Raw genomic sequence first — 21,637 nt, 5'->3', positions numbered from 1 at the left:
CAGAGAACAAGTTACAGTGAACGATCTGTAGTGATTGGGACTTCATCTATATTGGTGTTGGCTGGCGGGCGTGCTCTGCCTTTTTGGAGTGTTTTTTTTTTAACTGAGTGGAAAGCGCTTTAAGGGGGTGCCGCGTGTGTGTCGGCGAGTGCCGGCACAGACGGGGTCCAACTTGTATAGGTAGTTTCCCTAACTTGTTACAAATAACTACAAACTTGACATTGGCTAATCTTTGTGAAGCCAGACGAGAGAGAAAAAAAAAAAAAAAAGGTATAGTGATTATATTCGTATCTAGGGCCGTAAAATATTTAAAAAAAAAAGTGATGGTCGGTCGTCGGCGGACATAGGTATTTTTATTATTTGTTTGCCGCCATTGTTTGACTTTGCTGGTGGTTGGAATTGTCAATTGGAAAACCGTTGGAATAGCAAAACTTTTTCTCGGTGAGTCTCAGTGATTTCACTGTTAAATAGTTATATTTGTGTACAGCAAAAGTGGAATGAACCATTTTCAGATAAGTAAGTATAGTATTTTTTGCTAATGGATAACACTTTTCACAAAGATATAATTTACGTAGCTAACCTAAACTACCTATCGGTTGAAATTCGACGGCCTCAACTATAAGGTAAAGAAAATAACCTATAACTAAGTAGGTAGATACCTATATCGCCACAAGCGCACAAGACAATCCAATCGCAATACAAGGCGTATGATAGTGCATTGTGCGCAATGAGTGTTCTCAGCCAGGCAGAGAGGTATTAGTGATAAATACCCTTAGCCTGCGCAAGCCGCAATATTGCAACTTCAGATTGTACTACTTATTTTGCACGCACTGTACACAATCGCATTCGCAACCAATCAAATAACCTACCTACGCAATAGTAGGTATAGTAGGTTAAATATTATAGAATATAGCATAGTTTTAGTAGGGAGTTTTATTAGCCTAAGTACGTACAAACTCAAACTCAATCTCAAATTAGTATATACCGAAAATATATTATAGTTACTGACACTTATCGTTTTCACCATGCTTAATGCGTGCGCCATAATATAATTTAATTTTTCGTTATTTATAGGTAGGTATAATTTGATAAGAATATATACATAATTATGTTTATTTTAGAGCGAAAGGCTTCGTACGAATAGCGTTTACCAGCACCTTCGCTTGCTACGGTAAATATAAATATTTTTTATTCATATTCAAGTTATTTAAAAAAAAATGGGTGCATTTATAACTTTCTATAAATCAACTCCATGGTTCCTCTGAGCAAATTTTGCTATTTTAATAGTTTAAATTTCTGCCTCCTAACCACTTCAAAATAACACCCTGTACTAGTGATAGAGTAAAGTTAAAAGTCAAAAATGGTTTTAATTTTTTTTTTAAATTGAAACTTAAGAAAATAAAATATTATAAGTTTGAGTCTCCTCTCATCTCCGTCGTCACCCACGCTCAGTGATCATCATCTATTTGTTCAACTCAATGGGATAGTTGGAAGTAGCCGAGATATTATTTAACAATTTCGACCTGGAAATGACAACATACAAACAAGTCAAACTAATAAAAAGCTAAAAAGAGACTTTTATTTTATACTAGCTGATGCCCGCAGCTTCGCCCGCGTGGATTGGTCAGATCCCCTGCAGCATCAGGATTGAGGAGTTGGACTCCAAATTTTTTATGAAACAATGTCGCAAAGTTCCTCTATCGATTAAAAAAGAAATGACGCAAATCGGTTCAGAAATCTCGGAGATTTCGGTGTACATACAGTGGTGGTCATATAATTAAGAACGATTTGTAGTCCCAGTCTTTCTTTATCAATATCATGTTTTATGTAGCTCTGTGTTCCTTCTTAGAAGTAGTTAATTATGTTTTGACTTAGCCACATAAATCGGCAAACTGGATTACGAATAGGAGATATGAAATCGCCAAATATTTTTTAATAAATCTCATTTACTTCCAATAGTAACGAATTCAAACACAGATGTAGCTGGACAAATAATTAAGAACGAATATTAAACTGGTTTGAGAATTACTATAGATGAAACTTAAGTTAAATAGATTACATAAACATGAAAAATAATCCTTTTAAACTAAAATTGATGGTTAGTGGCATGTCCATAGTTTTAAATTACTGCCTTTCAGCGGCGAGGCATTAACTCTATCAATTTTTGACATTTTTCAAGAGAAATAGAGCTCCATTATTCCAAATAAACATCGTAATGCTCTTAAAATTGCTACACTGTAAATATTTTCAATTGAATTTAGATCTGGACGTTAGCTGGCTAGTCTAAGACAGAAACTGACTGTGTTATGCAGAATTTCTCAACGGTGTAGGCTTCGAAATTCGGATCATTGTCGTTCTGGAATATCCAAATAGCTGAAAGCACTTCATCAGCATACGGTAACATTGTTTCTTCCAGTATGATTTTGTATTGGAATTGATCCATGCTTAGGTATCAGACTAACAAGTCCAACTCTATGCCCAGAAAAGCACCCGTAAATTTTCGTGTTTTCTTCGTCATGCTTTAATGTCAGTTTTGTGTACTTGGAGTCAAATGCTTTATTCGGAGGTCAACGTACGTATCATTTTCCATCTGAATTTACTCTGTTTATTTTTGTTTCATCAGAAAAAATATCATTTTTTCATTGTCTGACAGTCCAGGTTTTCATACGTCTTTGCAAATGTAAGACGGGCTTACCTATGACAACGTTTCAACATGGTTACCTTCCTTGTTTTCCTTCCATACAACTTCTTTTCTACCAAACGCCTTTGAATAGTGCGTGACGAGATCGCTGAAGGGTTGTTTTCACCAAAATATTCTTTTCTTAGCTCGCTAGATCCTTTGAGAAGATTTTGGAACGATATTCGTATCATCTCAACGAAATTTCTTTCTCAATTTAGGTACGCGCGAAATATTTGACGTCGTTTCATACGTGTTAAAATGCTTCATAGAATTGAAAACCATTGTTTTCGAGCATTGGAAATAATCAGCTATCTTTTTATGTGACTAATTCTTCTCACAATGTTTTGTTATGACTTCATTTGTAGATTTATCACAAGTTTTACTTGTACCCATTATTTTTATAAAATAATCAAGTTTAATACTTTTACAGCATTAAATGGCGCCAAAAATTATACGAAAAGAGACTTAACCACTGAGGTTCTCTATTTAAACTTGAATAAAAAAATGAACAGTTCAGCGTTCTTAATTATATGACCAGCCAGTCAGTAGTAGCACAAGATTCAGATCTAATGTAATAAATGTATCTGTTAATTAATTAAATAATAATGTATATAAATGAATACACTAATAATATGGAAAAGTTTTGTGATACCAAGAGATATGAAAAATAATACATGCATTGAGTTATACTAGTTTATTAAAAAAATAATGATCTTTAAATAATCGTTCTTAATTATATGACCACAACTGTAGGTAGAAAAACACAATTCCCTTTTTGAAAGTCGGTTAAAAAAGTAGCCTATGTAACTTCCTGTTCAATTCTCTACTTGTCTGTGAAAATCCCGTCAAAATCGGTTCAGCCGTTCCCAAGATTAGCCTTTTCAAACAGACAGACAGACAGACAGACAAAAATTTTAAAAACGTGTGATTCAGTTATGGTATCGTTCAAATAACCATATGAGCTTAATATGAGGTAGTTATTTCGAAATTACAGACAGACACTCCAATTTAATTTATTAGTATAGATACTATGTTGTGATTTTTTTCACCTTCAGGAAAGGTTGCAAGACATTTAAGATGGCACATGTATATAAGGAAGTAGATATGTCTAGGGTAAGCAAAACCCCAAAGCTACAGAGTGACTCTGAGATGTCGGAGAGGACGAGACATTTACCCTTTAGCCAACCTAATCCTAGCAGCCTTAACAGCGGAAACTTAAACTCACAGAGTAAACTAACAGATGAAAATGTTAACAATGATCCATCCACCAAAAAAAGCGACATAGTGAAACTACTCGTCCAAGAGGCTTTAGACTACAAACGATCTCGTCTCGTGGAGAATACTCGTGAGCGTGGCAGTGTACTTAAAGATGTAACTATTAGATCAAGACAATTTGGTATAAGAGAATTCATCCGGAAGCCCACCCTTGTAAGAGATTTTACAACAACTGATGACTCAAACACTGCATTCATAGAGAACACTCCAAGTCCAGCAGTTGATGACAATAGAACAAAATATAGAAAACCAACAGTTAGTCTCAAAGAAAAGGACAAAACAAAGAAGGAAAGAAAGGATAAATTGCCCTCGGTCGATGAAAAAGAAAGCGAATTAAGTTTAAAAAACAGAACCCGCATATTGCCCGGCAAGAAATCGCTGACTGCTGAAAAAATAGAAACCCCACTAAATAAAAGCAAGCGTAAATTGTATTCAATAAAAGATGACAGTTTAATCAATATAAAAACAGGAATTTACGTGTCTGAAACCGAAGAAGACAACAGCGTTTTACCAGGTGAATACAAATCTCTGACATCCGGCGCTACTTCATATAAAGCACTGGAGAAAATGCGTAAAATAGCAGCAGCGCGACATTTACGCAACCGAAAGTCCAAGGAAACTGAAACCGCGACCTTGTTTGACCTACTTAAAAAAACGGTGGATGAGGAAAAAGTTGTGCTAGTTGATACGACAGTTATTGGTAAAGATGCTTTGTACAATATGTCGAGTAGCAGTGAGGATTCAGATGAGGATTTTAAGAGAAAGAAACTTGTCCCTCGAAATAAAGCAAAGTCTGTTAAAGCTAAAAATCTAAAGCGTGGCCAGACTAAATCTAAACCTTATTCCAATCCAAAACATAATTTAAATGGTAAACCGATTGCACGTTCTGAACAAGTGGAAAAAATGCCTATACCACCGGAACCCATAATAGACTTAGTGGACGAGCGAATGAGAGAAGCTACTGCTGAAGCATTAAACACATCTCTAATAACCAAAACTCGTAACGAAGAATCAAAGATTGACCTGGAACCACTTTATAAAAGACCTAAAATGGAACTCGTTCCACACGAGAAAGAATGTGAAATAGTTGCCGCTCCCACCGCGAAAACCACAAAAAAGCGGACTAAAAACAGAAGCCTTCATGCAAAAGAAAGAAAAAATATATCCAAAAACCGACTAGTAAAAATTACGGACAAAAATGACGATGGCGAAACTATAAGTCCTTTACCGAGTCTCAAAATCGAAGTGGCGCAAGAGACCGAAAACGTCGACGATTCCATTGTAATGTTAGGCAAATTAGTTAATAAATGTGTAGACGACTCTAACACATCACACGTCCACAACGATGAATTTTGTGAAGCTACTCCAAATGTAAGATCTGATAGTAAAAAAAATAGTACAGTAATCGAGACTGAACCGGTTCGTAACGCCAGATCGTCATCTTATGATAGCAATATATCAAAAAACAAAAAACTGGTAGTCGTATTAGACAGATTTGATATACATGCTTTAAAATCAATTTCAACTGTAGGAACATCTCCGATCACGGCACACGGCGATGTCGACGAACCTCCGCCGCAAGTTGAGGACATCGACAGACCAATAATACGGCGGAGTTTAGACACAGAGGGCTTCAGTGAAGGCGCCCTCCAATTTTACAATAAACTTACGAACGATTTAAAGGTATCTACAGAAAGTTGTGAAAAGGAAGGAACTGAAAGCGCCGAAAATTCATATTTTAAAGACATACGTAAAAAACCTTTTGTTTTTAAAACTCCTTTCGTTCCCATAGAAAGACTAACGCAAAAGGAATTAGATATTATACACCTCGCACCTTCACGTCATCTGGTTTCCGATAGTCCATCAAAGAAAGAACGAACAAATAATACAAATACACGGAGAGTCTGTAAATCTGTTATCTCGCCGATTTCATTCTCAGAAATAATGTCTAGTAAAAAATCTCACTCATTTGAGGAGGAACAATGGCGTCCTTTGAAGATATCTGAGCTAGAAAAGCCATCTAATCAATATGATCTGCGGAAATTGGGCAAGACATACAGTACTAAAGACAAAAGTCGATCGACAAGGAGTTCTCAAGTGCTAACACCAAACGAAGACCGAGCGAAGAAGCTTGATGAGAAGGACATTTTGGCCAGCGGGGCAACTCAGTCGGGCAGCTCCAGCGTCGAAGATTGGTTTTGCCAAAACGAGCGCCGCGCGCCGACCACCGCAGGTAAATGTATATTAGAATATAGATCTAGTAGGCTTGATGACTTCCTCCTATTTGGCAGGTCGGGGGTTCTGCTGTTTAGTGCCGATTTCACCAACGTCGAGTGACGTTTAACCGGGGAATAAATTGAACGTAATAACAGTTTATGTTTGCGTAATGAATGTGCGGGTGTTCTGGGCGTCCCCACCCCGATTGCCATGTCGACCTGTCGCGGACTGTACAAACCAGGTCAACATTTTGTTTTACCCCCTCGAGTGATATCTCGGTTTAGGGTGCTCTTAAAAATGTTTAATTTTATTTATTTCAGAAGATACGAGAAACGAGGTTCTGGCCAGTGTTCGTGAAAAGCTTAATACCACTTTATATGAAATGTTCCTGAACACACGCAATTCGTGAGTAGCATTCTACAAGGCCATTCCAATTCAAAAAGGCAATTATAGTACAAATAGACATGCTATTCAAGTAGTAGTATGCTTAATAGCATGCTTAAAATGAGCATGCTCTTTAAACTGTATACTGTGCAATTGCTTCGATACATAATGCTATTAACTAGCGAGCTCCTCTGACAATGACCTCTTGCTGTCCCAAGAAACTTCTACCATTAGGTATATATCAATGAAAAGGGGTCACGATCCTCAGCAATGAGGAATACAACCCACAGACAGATTTATTTTATTTTATTTGTTAAAAGAACTACCCACAGAATTACACAATCAAATTATAAAAGTTATTCCTTAAATTTCACAGCTCTGATAACAATAGTAGGTACAATACAATAATAAGATACAATAAACCTAATAATTACAATAAAATGAATACCTACTAAGTTAAATTATTTTAAAAAAAATTAAACTAATATATTTACAACCAGAGCCTAGAACACTGTTATCATTATCCTACAGAGGAATCAAGTGATATGAGCAACTTGAGTATAAAATAAACTTTAGTTTAGTTTTTTGAGACATGTATGTAATGTATGTAGACGATTAAACTAATTTGTATTATTTGTCAGGATGATCAAAATGCAAGCCCAGACAAAGTCAGACTGCGAGCGGAAGGAGCAAAAGCGCAAAGAGGAGTTCCGACAGCTGCAGTCGCAGGTGGAGCAGTTGCAACAGACGCTGGCGCAGGTCGATAGGACGTACGTATACCATGCTCGATTCTTCGCTATAATAATGGTAAATACCATCCATCAGCCTGTATGCACTGCTGGAAATAGGCCTTTCCAAGCGCGCCACCAAACATGGTCCTCCGCCTTCTTCATCCACCCGCTCCCCGCCACCTTCATTCAGGTCATCGGTCCAGCGGGCTGGAGGTCGTCCCACACTGCGATTACCGGTACGCGGTCTCCACTCCAGAACAGGTAGAAGCAGAGAATTTTGACGACCTGTATGACGCAGTGGTCTTATAAGGGGGAGGTCCCGGGTTCGGCTTCTGGCAGGGGCAATGCCGGATTCAATGCCGTGTAGGAACCGATAAGGGGTCTCGGTTTATTGAAACTACCATACCTTTTCCAAGTTAGCCCATTTCCATCTTAGACGGCATAATATAGGTAGGAGATATAGTATAAGGTTTGTTTATGTCGCGGAAAATGATGAAAATCAGGTTTTGATGAAATCCCCATTTTTTATCATTTCCGTTCGACATTTACATTTTTTCTCTCGTCTCGTTGGTGTTAATTTAGTTATATATAACTTTCAGGTCCAAAGAGGAGCATGAACGTTGTATGGAAAATATGGAAACCAGGACGCGCGAAATTCTTATTGAAGATTTTAGGAGCATTCGCACCTTTAAGCACTTACTCAAAGCCGACCTTGAGGCGGCCATGAGAGTTAGATAATAATTATTTTAACTAAACAGGCATGCGCTTGACTATGCAGTCAAGCACACCAAAGTAGGTCATGATGTATGAGGAGCACGCTTGCCCAGAAGGTGCCTATTCCCTCTTGAAGGTCCCAACGTGATTGACGGGGGAATCGGAAGCCGGAAGGGCATTCCTTCTAGCAGTGCGTAGGTAACGCACCGTAGAAGGAATGCCCTTATAAACAAGGAAGCGAATCGCTAATTGAAAATTGTAATACTTAATAGCTCTATTCTATGTGTAAATATTTTGAATTAATTTTTGTATATTATTAGTAGGTACGTAGCGCCCCGGCCGCCGTTTGGCTCGTCTTGGCGGGGGCACTGCCGTGCCCCCTGATTATTAGGTATGCGCTTCCCTAATCGAGCCAAATCGGTACTTAATAAATAATAATAAGATAATTATAATAAAATTAACCCACTTAGGTTTACGTAAAGTTATGCGCATTTTGTTTTGTTTTGTATATATTTTATTTGTCTATGGAAGAAGTAGGCACCCCGTGGGAATCCGGGGCGTGTTAACTAGTAAATAAATATAAAGATTTATATTGTTTGAGTTTTATTTTCCGGTATATAAAACTCTGTGATTTAAATGTACGAAAATGGCGGAGTATGCTGTATTATTATCCTGACTATGGTAACTCCCGCCATTTTGATCTCACAAGAGAGAGAGAGAGAGAGAGAGAGAAGAATAGAAGAGTTACAGGCTACAGCAGAGGTAAAAAGTAGTTAGTTATTTACAAATAAGGGAAACTGTATAAGTATGGACTTAGTCGGTGCTGGCGCTCGCCGACACACGCGTGGCGCGGCGCCTCTGGAGCGCTTCCCAGTCAGTTCCACCATTAAAAAACACCAGCAAAACACAAAAACTGGCCACTTTTAACAAAAAAAAAAAAAACACTCCAAAAAGGCATCGCACGCGCGTACTTATTTATCATGCTAGGAGTAAGAGGTAAAAAAAGATTATTATGATTTAATCAAGATTTAATTTTTTAACAGTAACAAAAACAAAAATCCTTCAATTCTATTATTTCAGACGATAAATGATTACATATCAATAAAGTGAAGTATAAATAAAAATATACTTATTCCTAGTTTTTTAGCAGACAAAACTTTTTACAAAATATTTTACAACATTTCATAAAGCGATGTAAATATTTTCGAAAAACGTTCGAAATTTGATTAGAAAACATAGTTTCTTTTGTAATTGGTTGGTGACTCAAAATGGTTAGCGCCCACAGAGATTTTTGTCTCTATCATTTGTATGGAATTACGTAACCGAGAGAGCGCTATATTAAGTTCTTTCCGCGGATAGGGTATAGTCGAGGTTAGTGATTCCTTTTGTCACTTCTTCAATTAAGGGCCGGCGCACATATGGCGGAGCGCAGCGCAGAGCATGCCCGCGAAGTTTACTAATCGCGAGACACATTACGCGAATTTCTATCAGGGAATACGCGAGCACGCGCGGGACTGCGCGCGGATGCGCGAGTAACGGCTGCACAGTTGATTTTAGATATTATTTCAATGAGGACAATGTCAATAGTACTTTGCCTGTGAAAAATGCTCTGCGCGCTGCGCTCCGCCATATGTGCGCCGACCCTTACACTTATGTATCATATGTACATATCTATGTATTCTAACTCTTAAAACGATAGAACCAGAGATTAATTCTATATACTTAAATATATTATGTAAATAATACTATTATTATTATATATCTATGAATACCAATGTATAGGGAACCATTTACTTTCCTGATCTATTTATGTCACTGATCATAAAAAATAGCGCTAAAACTAATTTAATGAAGCGTAAAAAATACCGTCACATTATCCATACTAATATTATAAATGCGAAAGTGTATCTGTCTGTCTGCTACGTTTTCACGGCCCATCTGTGACGAAATATGGTACAGAGATTTTTTATTATTTGTACAAGTTAGCCCTTGACTGCAATCTCACCTGGTGGTAAGTGACGATGCAGTCAAGATGAAAGCGGGCTAACTTGGAAGGGGTGTGGCAGTTTTTATTAAACCTATACCCCCTTTGGTTTCTACACGGCATCGTACTGGTACGCTAAATCGCTTGGCGGCACAGCTTTGCCGGTAGAGTGGTAACTAGCCACATCCGAAGCCTTCCACCAGCGTAAACCAAATACAATTTAGGAAACAATTTCCCAAATGCGCCTGCCAGGAATCGAACGCGGGACCTCCCACTCATAGGACCACAGCGCTCACTACTGCCAGGGAGGTCGTCAACCATATACACCCATTGTTACATGTTTTCTGGCAAAATAAAGGATTATGATCAGCTCATATTGGTATCAGTACTTTTCACTTGATAATAATAATTACTAATAAACAATTGGTACTGATTCTGTTGGCAACTTTTTTTGGAGTATTGGCGTCTTTTTCTTACCAATGTTTTAAGTAATAGACAAAATTATTTAATTTAAACTGTCAAACCATAAAGTAGCACTGAGAGGTTTTAATTTAAAATTTTCTTTTCTGTCCTTTTTTAGCAGTATTAAAAAGAATAAGATGCAATTACTTACAATTTAGTTTAGAGAAAGATATTAGAATCTACACCAAACAGTATTTACACAACACACTGGCCACTGAGTCTTAAGGTGAGTGTCCACGGTGAGGTTCTGAGAGTTAAGGAGAGTGTCCGTCGTCCGGCTCTCGTTTGAGCGTGCACTAGCTCTCCTCCTGGCCGGAGACTTGCGCCAGGAATATCTGGTGAGGCTGGTGCGGCGCCTGCGATGACACCTGGAATTCAATCACACTAATGTTATACAGCTAAAGTTTGTAAGTTTGTTTGTCTCTGTGTGTGTAGTCTCTGGAACTACTGAAGCGATTTTGAAAATTCTTTTACCAGTAGAAAGCTACATTATTCCTGATTGACATACATAGAAAATTTGAGATCCTTATTAAAATTGTAATAATGCGAATTAAGTCGGAAAAAATCGTCTCAACTGAGAGCTTCCGTGGGCGCTGCGTTACACAAAAACAATGTATGGTGGAATTGTTCCTCTCAAGCTACACATGCGAAGCCGGGGCGGGTCGCTAGTTATGTTATAATAGGGATGGCGCCTACTAGTCAAAGCAACTTTTTATCAAACGTCAAAACGTTCTCTTAGTATGGGAGCTTGTATGAAATACAGAGATTTGACGTCATAACTTTGCCTTCTTTTCGTCTTACTTTTTTGGTTAAATCGACAATTTAAAATGGTTAGCAAACTTAAAACTAACAGAGGACGTGGATTTTACGAATTTTGGAAGACTCTATATTTAATCAATTTGCCCCGATTGCCAGGTTTGCCTGTTTATCTGATATAATATCATCACATGTCATAATATTGTATATCAAATCTTTGAAAAGAGCAACCGCCGAGTTTCTTGCTGGTTCTTCTCGGTAGAAAAGGCATTCCGAACCAGTGGTAGATCCTTTTGACGATTCAAAAGTACCTACTTGTAAAAGTCTAATTGAATAAAAGTATTTTGGATTTGATATTGTTTCTATCATGATGAGCCTACACCCGTAGGTACACCCAAGGAATGAGCTGATGATGATGATGATGATATGCTCCCGCTTGTCTACCACTTGTATACCTATTCTGCAGCCGCGCTACATACTTGTATGATTTGCGGCGCGGTCTGCGGCGCTGCCTGCGCCTGTATGATGATGGGCTGGTTGGGGTTGTTCTGGACTTGCAGCCGGATCATGTTCAGCTGGGCTTGCGTTAGTTGGATCTGGAACACATCACACTAATATTATAAAGCCGAAAGTTTGTATGTGTGTATGTGTGTGTGTGTGTGTGTGTGTGTGTGTGTGTGTGTGTGTGTGTATGTTTGTTACTCCTTCACGCAAAAACTACCAGATGGATTTGGCTGAAATTTGGAATGGAGATAGATAATATCCTGGATTAGCACATAGGCTATTTTTTATCCCGGAAAATCAAAGAGTTTCTACGGGATTTCGAAAAACCTAAATCCACGCGGGCGAAGCCGCGGGCATCGGCTAGTTTTATATATTTACCATTTATTTCACAAGTGTATAAAGTATACAATTAAAGCCAATGTGCAAATTTTAATATCCAAGCCGCAAACTAAGGTTGTAAAATAGGATTGACAATTTTCATAGTATTTAAACCTATGGTTATTAATATATCTGTAAATGTAAAAGGAAAACTACCCAATTCGTCCAGATTGGGCTGAAATTTTCCAAGCAAGTAATGACGTAGGCATCCGCTAAGAAAGGATATTTTAAATACACCCCTAAGGGAGTTAAATAGGTAGAAGTCGTAGGCATAAGCTAGGTTGAAATTATGCACGGGTACTCACGGGAACATTTTGCACCTCTCCGGACGGGCTGACGATTTGCTGCATCAGAGTGACGGGCTGCTGGGCGGCGCTCACCGTGGCGGTCGGCCGCGTTTGCTGTCAACAGTATTTTTCATGGTGTACTGTATTCTACCTTCGTAATTTTGAGTAATTTAAATTTTCGTAATTTTTAGCCTCAATAGCTCAACGGTTGTGAAATGGACTGAATTCTGAAAGGTCCGCGGTTCAAACCCCACCCGTTGCACTATTGTCGTACCCACTCCTGGCACAAGCTTTACGCTTAATTGGAGGGGATTACTAGATTTCTACAATCTACAATCTACAAAAATTGGGTCAATTACTAGATTTGACCCAAAATAAGCCAGCTAAATGTGTGCATTATAAAATCCGTCCATACTATAATATTATAAATGCGAAAGTGTATCTGTCTGTCTACTAGTGCTTCACGGCCTAACAATTTAACTGATTTTGATGAAAGGTACAGAGTTAGCTTACGCTTACATCCCGGGGATGGACCTATAATTGACATGGGCAACTTTTTATTCTGAAAAATCAAACATTTCCCACGGGATCTTTAAAAACCTAAATCCTCGCGGCCATCCTTTAGTAATAAATAAAATGAAAAGCCTTTTATTCTCAATTCCTTAGTTACGGTACATGGTATTGGTTTTGTTAATACATTTTATTTTCCTAAGTTACTATGGTTAGTAAGTGATCGCTATTTGTTATGGAACATGAGCCCCTTTGCATATAAAGACATCCCCCAATCTCTTCCACGTCTCCCTGTCCTTGCACTGCGCATTAGGGAGTACCACTTACCGTCAACTGTGGCATGTCTGCGGAGGACGACGCCACTTGTTGCACCATCACGTTGGGCTGACTCGCCGACGTGGTCGCCGCAGGGCTCGGGGACTGCACCGATTGCTTGGGAAAATAATATCAATTAAAAAAGTATCTATATACATACAAGTAACTACATATTTCATGTAGGTGAACTAATCTCTCTTTGGCTATGTATGTGACCTCTACCACCGGTTCGGAATGAAGATCACACTGAGAAGAGCTACCAAGAAACTCAGCAGTTGCTCTTTATGACCCATAAAAAGTTACGATATGTAGTAATGCAGCAACACCATCTTGTCGGCAACTGATAGCTCATCCAGTTGCTTCCACGCAACTTTGTCACTTAGGAATTCATCAATTATCTATACTAATAAATAAAATTGGAGTGTCTGTCTGTAATTTCGAAATAACTACCACATATTAAGGTCATATGGTTATTTGAACGATACTATAACTGAATCACACGTTTTTAAAAATTTTGTCTGTCTGTCTGTCTGTTTGAAAAGGCTAATCTTCGGAACGGCTGAACCGATTTTGACGGGATTTTCACAGACAAGTAGAGGATTGACCAGGGAGTAACATAGGCTACTTTTTTGACCGACTTTCAAAAAGGGAGTTGTGTTTTTCTACCTATGTACACCGAAATCTCCAAGATTTCTGAACCGATTTGCGTCATTTCTTTTTTAATCGATAGAGGAACTTTGCGACATTGTTTCATAAAAAAATTGGAGTCCAACTCCTCAATCCTGATGCTGCAGGGGATCTGACCAATCCACGCGGGCGAAGCTGCGGGCATCAGCTAGTTGTATAATAAGTTAAACTTGCCCAGGTGAATGAGTAGGTACTCATAAAATTGAAAATAGTAATTTATATTGCAAGTGCGCAAAGTAGTTTTTGTCGCACACGTGCGTTAATAGTCTACTTTACAGTTTTATGAGCAGTGCAATAACAGAAACTTTACGGCCAATTGTATTTTTTTTAACAAATTTTTATTTTACTGTAATGATTGAGTTATGATGTGCGTGAATTTGCAGAGTTTATCTGTGAGGAACTTCAGCAATAAAATTCGTCGAATTGTTTTGGTCACATTCGTCTTTTGATTTTTCGTGATTATTTAAAGCACAAGTGAGAAGTTAGATATAGATTTCTGGTAATTAAATCGATAGGTAAATACATCGTCGATTTAAAATTTAAATCGACTGGAATAGTCAATGATACTACCGTTTAAAAATTTATGTGATCTGATTAATTAACAAAAATAACAAAAAAAATGGTGAACTTCTGAATCTTCACCTGTAAATGAAAAACAAGTGTAAATTAAAAATTTATAACACCCCCGACAAGTGAAGGTTACAGTAACTAGAAAAGAGCTGACAACTTTCAAACGGCTGCACCGATTTTCTTGGATTATAGCTAAGAACACTCTTGATCAAGCCACCTTTCAAACAAAAAAACTAAATTAAAATCGGTTCAATAGTTTAGGAGCTACGATGCCACAGACAGATACACAGATACACAGACACACACGTCAAGCTTATAACACCCCTCTTTTTGGGTCGGGGGTTAAAAAAATTAAGTAGGTACCTGTACGATCTGCGCACACGGCTGCACGAGGAACTGCTGCTGACTGTGCGACGCCTGATGCTGCTGCTGCACCTGAGGATAGTAGTTCATTTGTTCTACTTAGGTCTACAAGATTATCAAATAAGGTATTGCGTTATTATAAGTTATTTGTGTTCAAATTACGATAAGGTAAGTTAAAAAGTCTTTATCTTGTCGTGGTCGTGTCTTGGTCTTGTCTTAGTCTTGTTGTGGTCGTGTCTTGGTCTTGTCTCAGTCTTGTAGTGGTCGTGTCGTTATCTTGTCGTGTCTTAGTCTCGTCATGTCGTGGTCGTGTCTTGTTTAGTTTTAATCTTGTCGTGGTCGTACCTTAATCTTGTCGTGGTCGTGTCTTGGTTCAGTCTTAGTCTTGTCGTGGTCGTGTCTTTAGCTTGTCGTAGTCGTGTATTGGTTTAGCCTTAGTCTTGTGGTCGTGCCTTGGCCTCGTCTTGGCCGTGTCTTGACCACGACAAGATCATGTCTATGTATGTATGTTTGTATTTCTGCCAAATGCCAATAATAATGGTATAGATGAGTTTTGGGTCTTTATCTGTATAATCTGTCTTTATATTTTTTTAGGTGGAAGAAGTGGTAGAGTATGAGTGAGTACTCGAGTGAAAAGCAACATAAACTCACTGGTTCGGCAGCGGGCGCGCTTCTGGGCGGGTCTTCTCTGGGCTTGCTGGGCTTCACCTCGTGGCGGGGCACGATGTCGATCAGAAAGTCGAACTGGTCCGATTTCGATATCGCCATTGCTATGTCGTTGCGCTTTTGAAAAGAAAACATTTACAAAGATATAGTTCTTGCAATGAACTAGCGCGCGTGAACTTTACTTGTGATTACGTCGTATGTTTACAAGCACATTTTTTTATCAGATACAAGCTAGCCCTCGACTGCAATCTCATTTAGTGGTAAGTGATGATGCAGTCTAAGATGGAAGCGGGCTAACTTGGAAGTGGTATGGGAATTTTCATTAAACCCATACTCCTTTGGTTTCCACAAGGTATCGTACTGGAACGCTAAATCGATTGGCGGCACGGCTTTGCCGGTAGGGTGGTAACTAGCCACGGCCGAAGTCTCCCACCAGACCAGACCAGACATTTAGAAATTATAAAATTCCAAACCCCTGCCAGGAATCGAACACGACCTCCCACTAAAGACCACTGCGCTAGTGAGACCGTCAATTTTTAAAATAAAAGGTCGACGAATCGCAGAAAACTTCGGTGAACTACGTAAAAAGGATTAGACCAACTGACTGACTGCTGATCAACGAAACGACTCATGCCTCTAGGTCTAAATACTCTATTGCATGTAGGTTTTCTCGATAACTTACCAATAAGAAAGGGAAAAAGAAATTTCAAAATTTCGACTGAGAGCTGGGGGAGTCGGCTAGTAAGACATAGATACCTGGAGGGTCCTTCTCTTATTATCCTCGGTATGCGACCAGGCTCGCAAAGTTAGCTCGTGTATAAAGATCTCGGCTGCTTTTGCGAAGAGGACGGGCGCCTCTGCGGATATCATCTTCACTTCCTCGTCCAGCTTCATTATCTTCTTGATCCGCGCCAGTGGTAGCACTTGCGTTTTGAAGTCCTCCTAGAGAGTTTTAATTTTTGTTACATCTTTCCAGTTGCTGTTAAATATTACGAAACTTATTTTAATTAGGGTTCCGTTATCCGTACCCGAAGGGCATCAGAGGGCTACGAAAGTCGTCCATGTGACGGACCTAGCATGAGTGTACCAGGCTTTTGGCCAGCAGGGAAAAGTGGCGAATGCTCCTGAGGCGTATAACATGTGCACTCAAGTTGCTTCGTGATGACCAAGATCGAATGTTAGAACGAAAAAAAAAGAATTGGGATATAACACAATCTTTTGCGACACGGCCATGATGATGAGTTAGTAACTAGCCTCATTGGATGCCTCTAACCGCTCACTAGACTTAAAAGAGTTGTTATTATCGGACCCTATCTTTCTTATAAATAGTACGGTAACTGTATAATGAATGAGTCCGAACGAGTTGGCTAGCATCACCTCGGTGCCGAGCGCCACAAAATACCTAATGATCGTGCACTGTGCAATCAAGTACCCTGCCATTCATTTATTTTATATTCCTACCGACATATTGTGATTGTTCTGTGTAGTTGTCTCATCTGTGTAATATTTCTTGTAATATTTATAATTTATATATAGAGAAATGTGCAGCGCCCAGACAAGTCAACCAGACTTAAGGGTAAGGGTGTTAAGAATCTATGTAAATAGCTATAAAAGTTATATTGATAAAATAAACTGAAATAAATTGAAATTGCCATCTTCTTATTTACATTACTTTGCGCTCAATACTTGTGACACAGCTATGTTGACAGGTTGATCACTAGCCTTTCAAATAACCTTTTATAGCTCAATAGGCTGAATAGATCTACTTGGCATCGTGATCTTCTTGGCGTCATCGTTGACCTTTGTCCAGAACAATTGCAGCGTGTTGCATATGTTCCCTAATGGCGGGCCCTCTTCGATGCATTCGATGTTGCTGTCGGTCATCATTTGGACGACACGGCCATACTGATAAGGAGGAAACAAGAATCGGAAGTTCATTAGGCTGAACGAGATCTATTTACCGCCGTGAACTTGTTGACGTCATCGTTGACCTTGGTCCAGGAAGATTGCAGCGTGTTGCGTATGTTCCCTAACGGCGAGCCCTCTTCGATGCATTTGATGTTACTGTCGGTCATCATCTGGACGACACAGCCATATTGATAGGGAGGAAACAAGAATCGGAAGTTCATTAGACTGAACGAGATCTATTTACCGCCGTGAACTTCTTGACGTCATCGTTAACCTTGGTCCAGAACGATTGCAGTGTGTTGCGTATGTTCCCTAGTGGCGGGCCCTCTTCGATGCATTTGATGTTACTGTCGGTCATCATCTGGACGACACGGCCATACTGATAGGGAGAAAACTAGCATCGGAAGCTCATTAGACTGAAAAGAGATACTCACCGCCGTTATCTTCTTGACGTCGTCGTTGACCTTAGTCCAGAACGATTGCAGCGTGTTGTGTATGTTCTCTAACGGCGGGCCCTCTTCGATGCATTCAATGTCGTTGTCATCGGACCCAGCTGAGGTCCCTGCTTGGTCACTGAGAGAAAAGTATTTGAATTAGTGGATACCTACCTACTTGGACTCCACTTGTATTTTATGTCCACACCACGAACAGTACGTACATAACGCAACATATTTTTCAGAACCCGCTGAAAAAACGAGTAACAAATCCACGCTAATATTATAATTACGAAAGTGTGTTTGTCTATCAGTTACCTTTCACATATTGTCATAAATAATATGTATCACTAAAAATATTGTTTTAAAAATTAATTGCAGTATAGTTGCCATAACGTTTTTTAAACAAAAAATTAATGAGTCGCGAATACGATAAGGACATTTTCCATATCGCTGATATTTTCAGAAAGTAGCGCAGTAACTTCCCCGTTAGCGCGCAACTTCCAGTGTGAAGTTAGCTTCATTGTTATGGTAAAAAAAAAAAACAGCAGGTACTTAATTATTCAGAATTATTTTAAATATACTCTTAACAATAATTATGTAAAAATAATTAAAAAATACGATATAAATAAATTATCACGAAGACAACTGGGATTAAAATAAAAATATAGCGGGTTGAACTTACGCTGGCACAAAGAAGCACACGGACATCTTGTGTAACAAGCGGCGAAACGACGACCTCGGAATCACAAAATCTCTTCAATTATTTTAGTTCTAATGGTTTGGGTCACTAAATAAAAACATTAGCCGCGAGCAAAGTTATTAAAAACACGGTAACCAATAATCAGACTAATATTCGGAGATCTCCAATCACCAATTACTGAAAATGCGCCAGAACCACGATTCGTCCACCGATGACCAGTCACAAGCTTGACGTATGTTCAATGTTGCTATACTACTTCCGCCTATTTCAGTGCTACCATTTTATTTAAAGCTACCATATTATCAATTTGGTTGGCGATTTTAAACAATCTTTTTTATTGAATTTCAATTCAATTGAATGATGTTCAATTTTTTATTGAAAATGTAACAATATTTACTACTGTATAAATAATGCGTGGAATGGTGTCAGAATACTGGCTGCATTTTCACTCTGAATAGCTGACTGAATTGATTCTTTGTAATACACAGCAGTTCTAAAATCAAAAAAAATGCTTGACAATAGAAACGGGTAACATTGGTATATTCGTTCTAGAAGTAACTGAAATATGAACAATCATTTTAATTACAAAAGAAAAAATTAAAGGCTGTACATATTTTTTATGGTTTTTTTTTTAAATTCAGACATTAACATGACAGACTAAAACAAAGTTCTCACATTTTGGGGTAACATTGTGAATGGATATTTATATGGTTTTAATATAAACCATATTATAAACATTTAAAAAAAAAATGGCTCGATGAAGAAGGCTGAGGACTAACTAACTAGCTGAACCAGAGACGTCCTTCAGCTGACAATGATGGTAATGATGATGACGATGAAAATATCTGTATTTATTTATTTTGTGAAGGTTTTAACGAAGAACGCTTTTAAACTCTAAGACATTTTGTGCAGGTGGTCAATTTTTCATCATTTGAATGTCGGAATTTCCATTGAACCATCGCGCGTCGTCGTCTACTTACATATTTTGATACGTTGCTAAAGTTACCTATCACCACTGTAATAATAAAACTATTAGTAGCATTTTTAATATTACATACAGTAACACTAACCGGAAACAAACAGAAATGTCAAAAACGTCATCGATCGGCGTCCCGACAATAAAATGGCGGCCGCAGAAATACAAGTTGTAAATCAATCAAATTTAGCGAAAATAGAAAGGTTTGCATCGTGCTTTTTGTTTTAAACTAATCCTCATATGTTATTAATGCTAGTTTAAAAGTATTAAAAGAGTTGTACAGTGTTGTAAAGTGATAATTTAGTGTTGTTGTGATTGTGTTGTCATTACGTTTTGTTTTCAGTTTCCTCAATGATCCAAGCTACAAGGAGATCATTGAGAACTCTTCAACATTCAATTCGCGACTATGCGCCGAACGGAGAATGCGGATGCCTTTTATCGACACCCAAACGGGTAAGCGTATCATCATCACTAAGCTCCTGACAAGTGTGAACATTACATTACCTAAGTGGGATGAAGACATCCTTAAGTTTTCAGCATTATTATTACACTAGTGGCCCGTGACGGTTTCTCACGGGAAATCCATGAATAAGTTATCTATAGTTTCAGAGATTTGCGCGCATACAGGAACTCGGGGAAGGTAGGTACTTATCTTTGTCCTTGGGCAATCCTACTGGACATGATAATAAAATAACAGTGACAAAATATTGTCCATTGATATGCTACCATAATTTTACAGCTACAGGGCTTAGGAATATCTTTTTAGGGTTCCGTATTTGCTGAAAAAAACCCTAAAAGGATCACTTTTTGTGTCGTAACTGTTGTGTCTGTCAAGACAGGTCAAAAGAATCGAAAACTATAGGGTATTTCCCATTGACCTAGAATCATGAAAATTAGCAGGTAGCACTGTCTTATAGTAGCACAAGTAAAGGGAAAGATCCAAAAACAGTGAAATTGTGGTTACATACAAAAAAATATACAAAGGTACACAATCCTTTGTGTGCGAGTCTGACTTGCTTTTGACTGATTTTTTTAAAATAAATAATGGTAAACATCAGTAAATTTTGCTTTATTTGCTGTAGGTGTTGCACAGAGCCACTCCAATTTATTTATGACGAGAAAACAGAGAATGCCTGGCGCAAGAGAGGGACAAGTCTACACATATCCAGCGCAGAGGTGAAATCTCAAAACATTTACATTTTGTATTTCAAACAGTACTGATTCTGATAGCATCTAAATTTTAGAGTATACAAATATCCTTTAGTTGCCAATGCAATAAGAAAAGAATAGACAAACTTAATTTAATTTAAAACTGTCAAACCACATGAGTTTAGGTGCCACTCTGTAAATTAAAAATTTATAACACCCCCAACAAGTTTGTTTGTTTGTTTGAAAAATGTCTTTATTATCAAATATTAAATATATACACAGTTTATGTCCCGGTAACACACACAGGATAAACACAAAATAATAAATCTAACACAGTTTTGCAGGCTATACACGCCCCTTTCAAACTTACCAATATCATAGTTAACACTCCATTCACATCATAAATACATCACAATAGGTTAAAAAAAAAAAAAAACTAAATATGCAAACCTTAGTACACAGTTAACACTTCTACACATATTTTGCCTAGACTAACTAGAAAAGAGCTGATAACTTTCAAACGGCTGAACTGATTTTCTTGGATTATAGCTAAGAAAACTCAGTCAAGCCACCTTTCAAACAAACAAAAAAACTAAATTAAAATCAGTTTATTAGTTTAGGAGCTACGATGGCACAGACAGATACACAGACACACAGATACACTTGTCAAACTTATAACACCCCTTTTTTTGCGTCGGGGGTTAAAAATGTTTAAATTTCAGTGTTTCTCTACTTTGAACACTAAAGTAAAGAAGCACTGAAAATTAGAGTCTTTAATTTAAAACTCATATTCCCCCCTTTTTTAGCAATATTTAAAAGAAAAAGATGCAGATACTCTAAAAGTTAAGGGAAAGACATCAGAATTGATGCCAATATCTCATCTAAAAATGTTGAAGTCTGTTTGAATGTTGAACTCCTTAGTACTTAAGGTGCTGTTTATCAATTAATGTCTTATTCTTTGTCATTTTTATAAGGAGAAAGTGA

General features: G+C 38.1%; 3 protein-coding genes across 6 annotated transcripts in view; 2 read left to right on the top strand and 1 right to left on the bottom strand.

The window, feature by feature from the left end:
• Positions 1–592: 592 nt before the first annotated feature.
• Positions 593–8,593, top strand: LOC123865196. The gene is made up of 6 exons (XM_045906063.1): positions 593–623; positions 1,122–1,171; positions 3,736–6,188; positions 6,493–6,577; positions 7,198–7,326; positions 7,887–8,593. The coding sequence occupies exons 3-6, from the start codon at positions 3,758–3,760 to the stop codon at positions 8,023–8,025; spliced, it is 2,784 nt and encodes a 927-aa protein (XP_045762019.1). The 5' UTR covers positions 593–623; positions 1,122–1,171; positions 3,736–3,757; the 3' UTR covers positions 8,026–8,593.
• Positions 8,594–10,651: 2,058 nt separating this feature from the next.
• Positions 10,652–18,755, bottom strand: LOC123865209 (nuclear transcription factor Y subunit gamma). Of its 3 annotated transcripts, XM_045906092.1 has the most exons (9): positions 18,511–18,755; positions 17,826–17,964; positions 16,240–16,425; positions 15,469–15,600; positions 14,818–14,889; positions 13,210–13,314; positions 12,391–12,486; positions 11,683–11,799; positions 10,652–10,815 (listed from the first exon to the last, which is right to left on the bottom strand). In XM_045906092.1, exons 1-9 carry the CDS (start codon positions 18,534–18,536, stop codon positions 10,744–10,746), a joined length of 945 nt encoding a protein of 314 aa, XP_045762048.1. In that variant the 5' UTR covers positions 18,537–18,755; the 3' UTR covers positions 10,652–10,743. The 3 variants fall into 3 exon arrangements, with proteins under 3 accessions (XP_045762048.1, XP_045762049.1, XP_045762050.1); XM_045906093.1 differs by lacking the exons at positions 17,826–17,964; positions 18,511–18,755 and adding an exon at positions 17,636–17,764; XM_045906094.1 differs by lacking the exons at positions 17,826–17,964; positions 18,511–18,755 and adding an exon at positions 17,445–17,573.
• Positions 18,756–19,610: 855 nt separating this feature from the next.
• The window catches only part of LOC123865203 (zinc finger protein ubi-d4 B-like), a 28,819-nt gene continuing 26,792 nt past the window's right edge, over positions 19,611–21,637 (top strand). For both annotated transcript variants that reach the window (XM_045906080.1, XM_045906078.1), the window contains exons 1-3: positions 19,611–19,707; positions 19,848–19,957; positions 20,587–20,680. In XM_045906080.1, coding sequence (XP_045762036.1) covers positions 19,652–19,707; positions 19,848–19,957; positions 20,587–20,680 — 260 coding nt within the window. In that variant the 5' untranslated portion in view covers positions 19,611–19,651. The remainder of the gene's footprint in view (positions 19,708–19,847; positions 19,958–20,586; positions 20,681–21,637) is intronic.

Source organism: Maniola jurtina, chromosome 5 (genome assembly GCF_905333055.1).
Source record: "Maniola jurtina chromosome 5, ilManJurt1.1, whole genome shotgun sequence".
In the NCBI taxonomy this organism is placed as follows: Eukaryota; Metazoa; Arthropoda; class Insecta; order Lepidoptera; family Nymphalidae; genus Maniola; species Maniola jurtina.
Note: the sequence above shows the minus strand (reverse complement) of the source record. Positions and strands in the feature narration are given on the sequence as shown.

What these genes read in the sequence shown, in the direction of transcription:
- LOC123865196 (XM_045906063.1), top strand. Translation starts at nt 3,758, where the DNA reads ATGGCACATGTATATAAGGAAGTAGATATGTCTAGGGTAAGCAAAACC. An exon ending in CCGCGCGCCGACCACCGCAG is followed by an intron (nt 6,189 to 6,492) that starts GTAAATGTATAT and finishes TATTTATTTCAG; the next exon opens with AAGATACGAGAAACGAGGTT. An exon ending in TTCCTGAACACACGCAATTC is followed by an intron (nt 6,578 to 7,197) that starts GTGAGTAGCATT and finishes ATTATTTGTCAG; the next exon opens with GATGATCAAAATGCAAGCCC.
- LOC123865209 (XM_045906092.1), bottom strand. Translation starts at nt 18,536, where the DNA reads ATGTCCGTGTGCTTCTTTGTGCCAGC. An exon ending in GCGCGCCCGCTGCCGAACCA is followed by an intron (nt 14,890 to 15,468) that starts GTGAGTTTATGT and finishes TACTATCCTCAG; the next exon opens with GTGCAGCAGCAGCATCAGGC. An exon ending in CAGACATGCCACAGTTGACG is followed by an intron (nt 12,487 to 13,209) that starts GTAAGTGGTACT and finishes TACTGTTGACAG; the next exon opens with CAAACGCGGCCGACCGCCAC.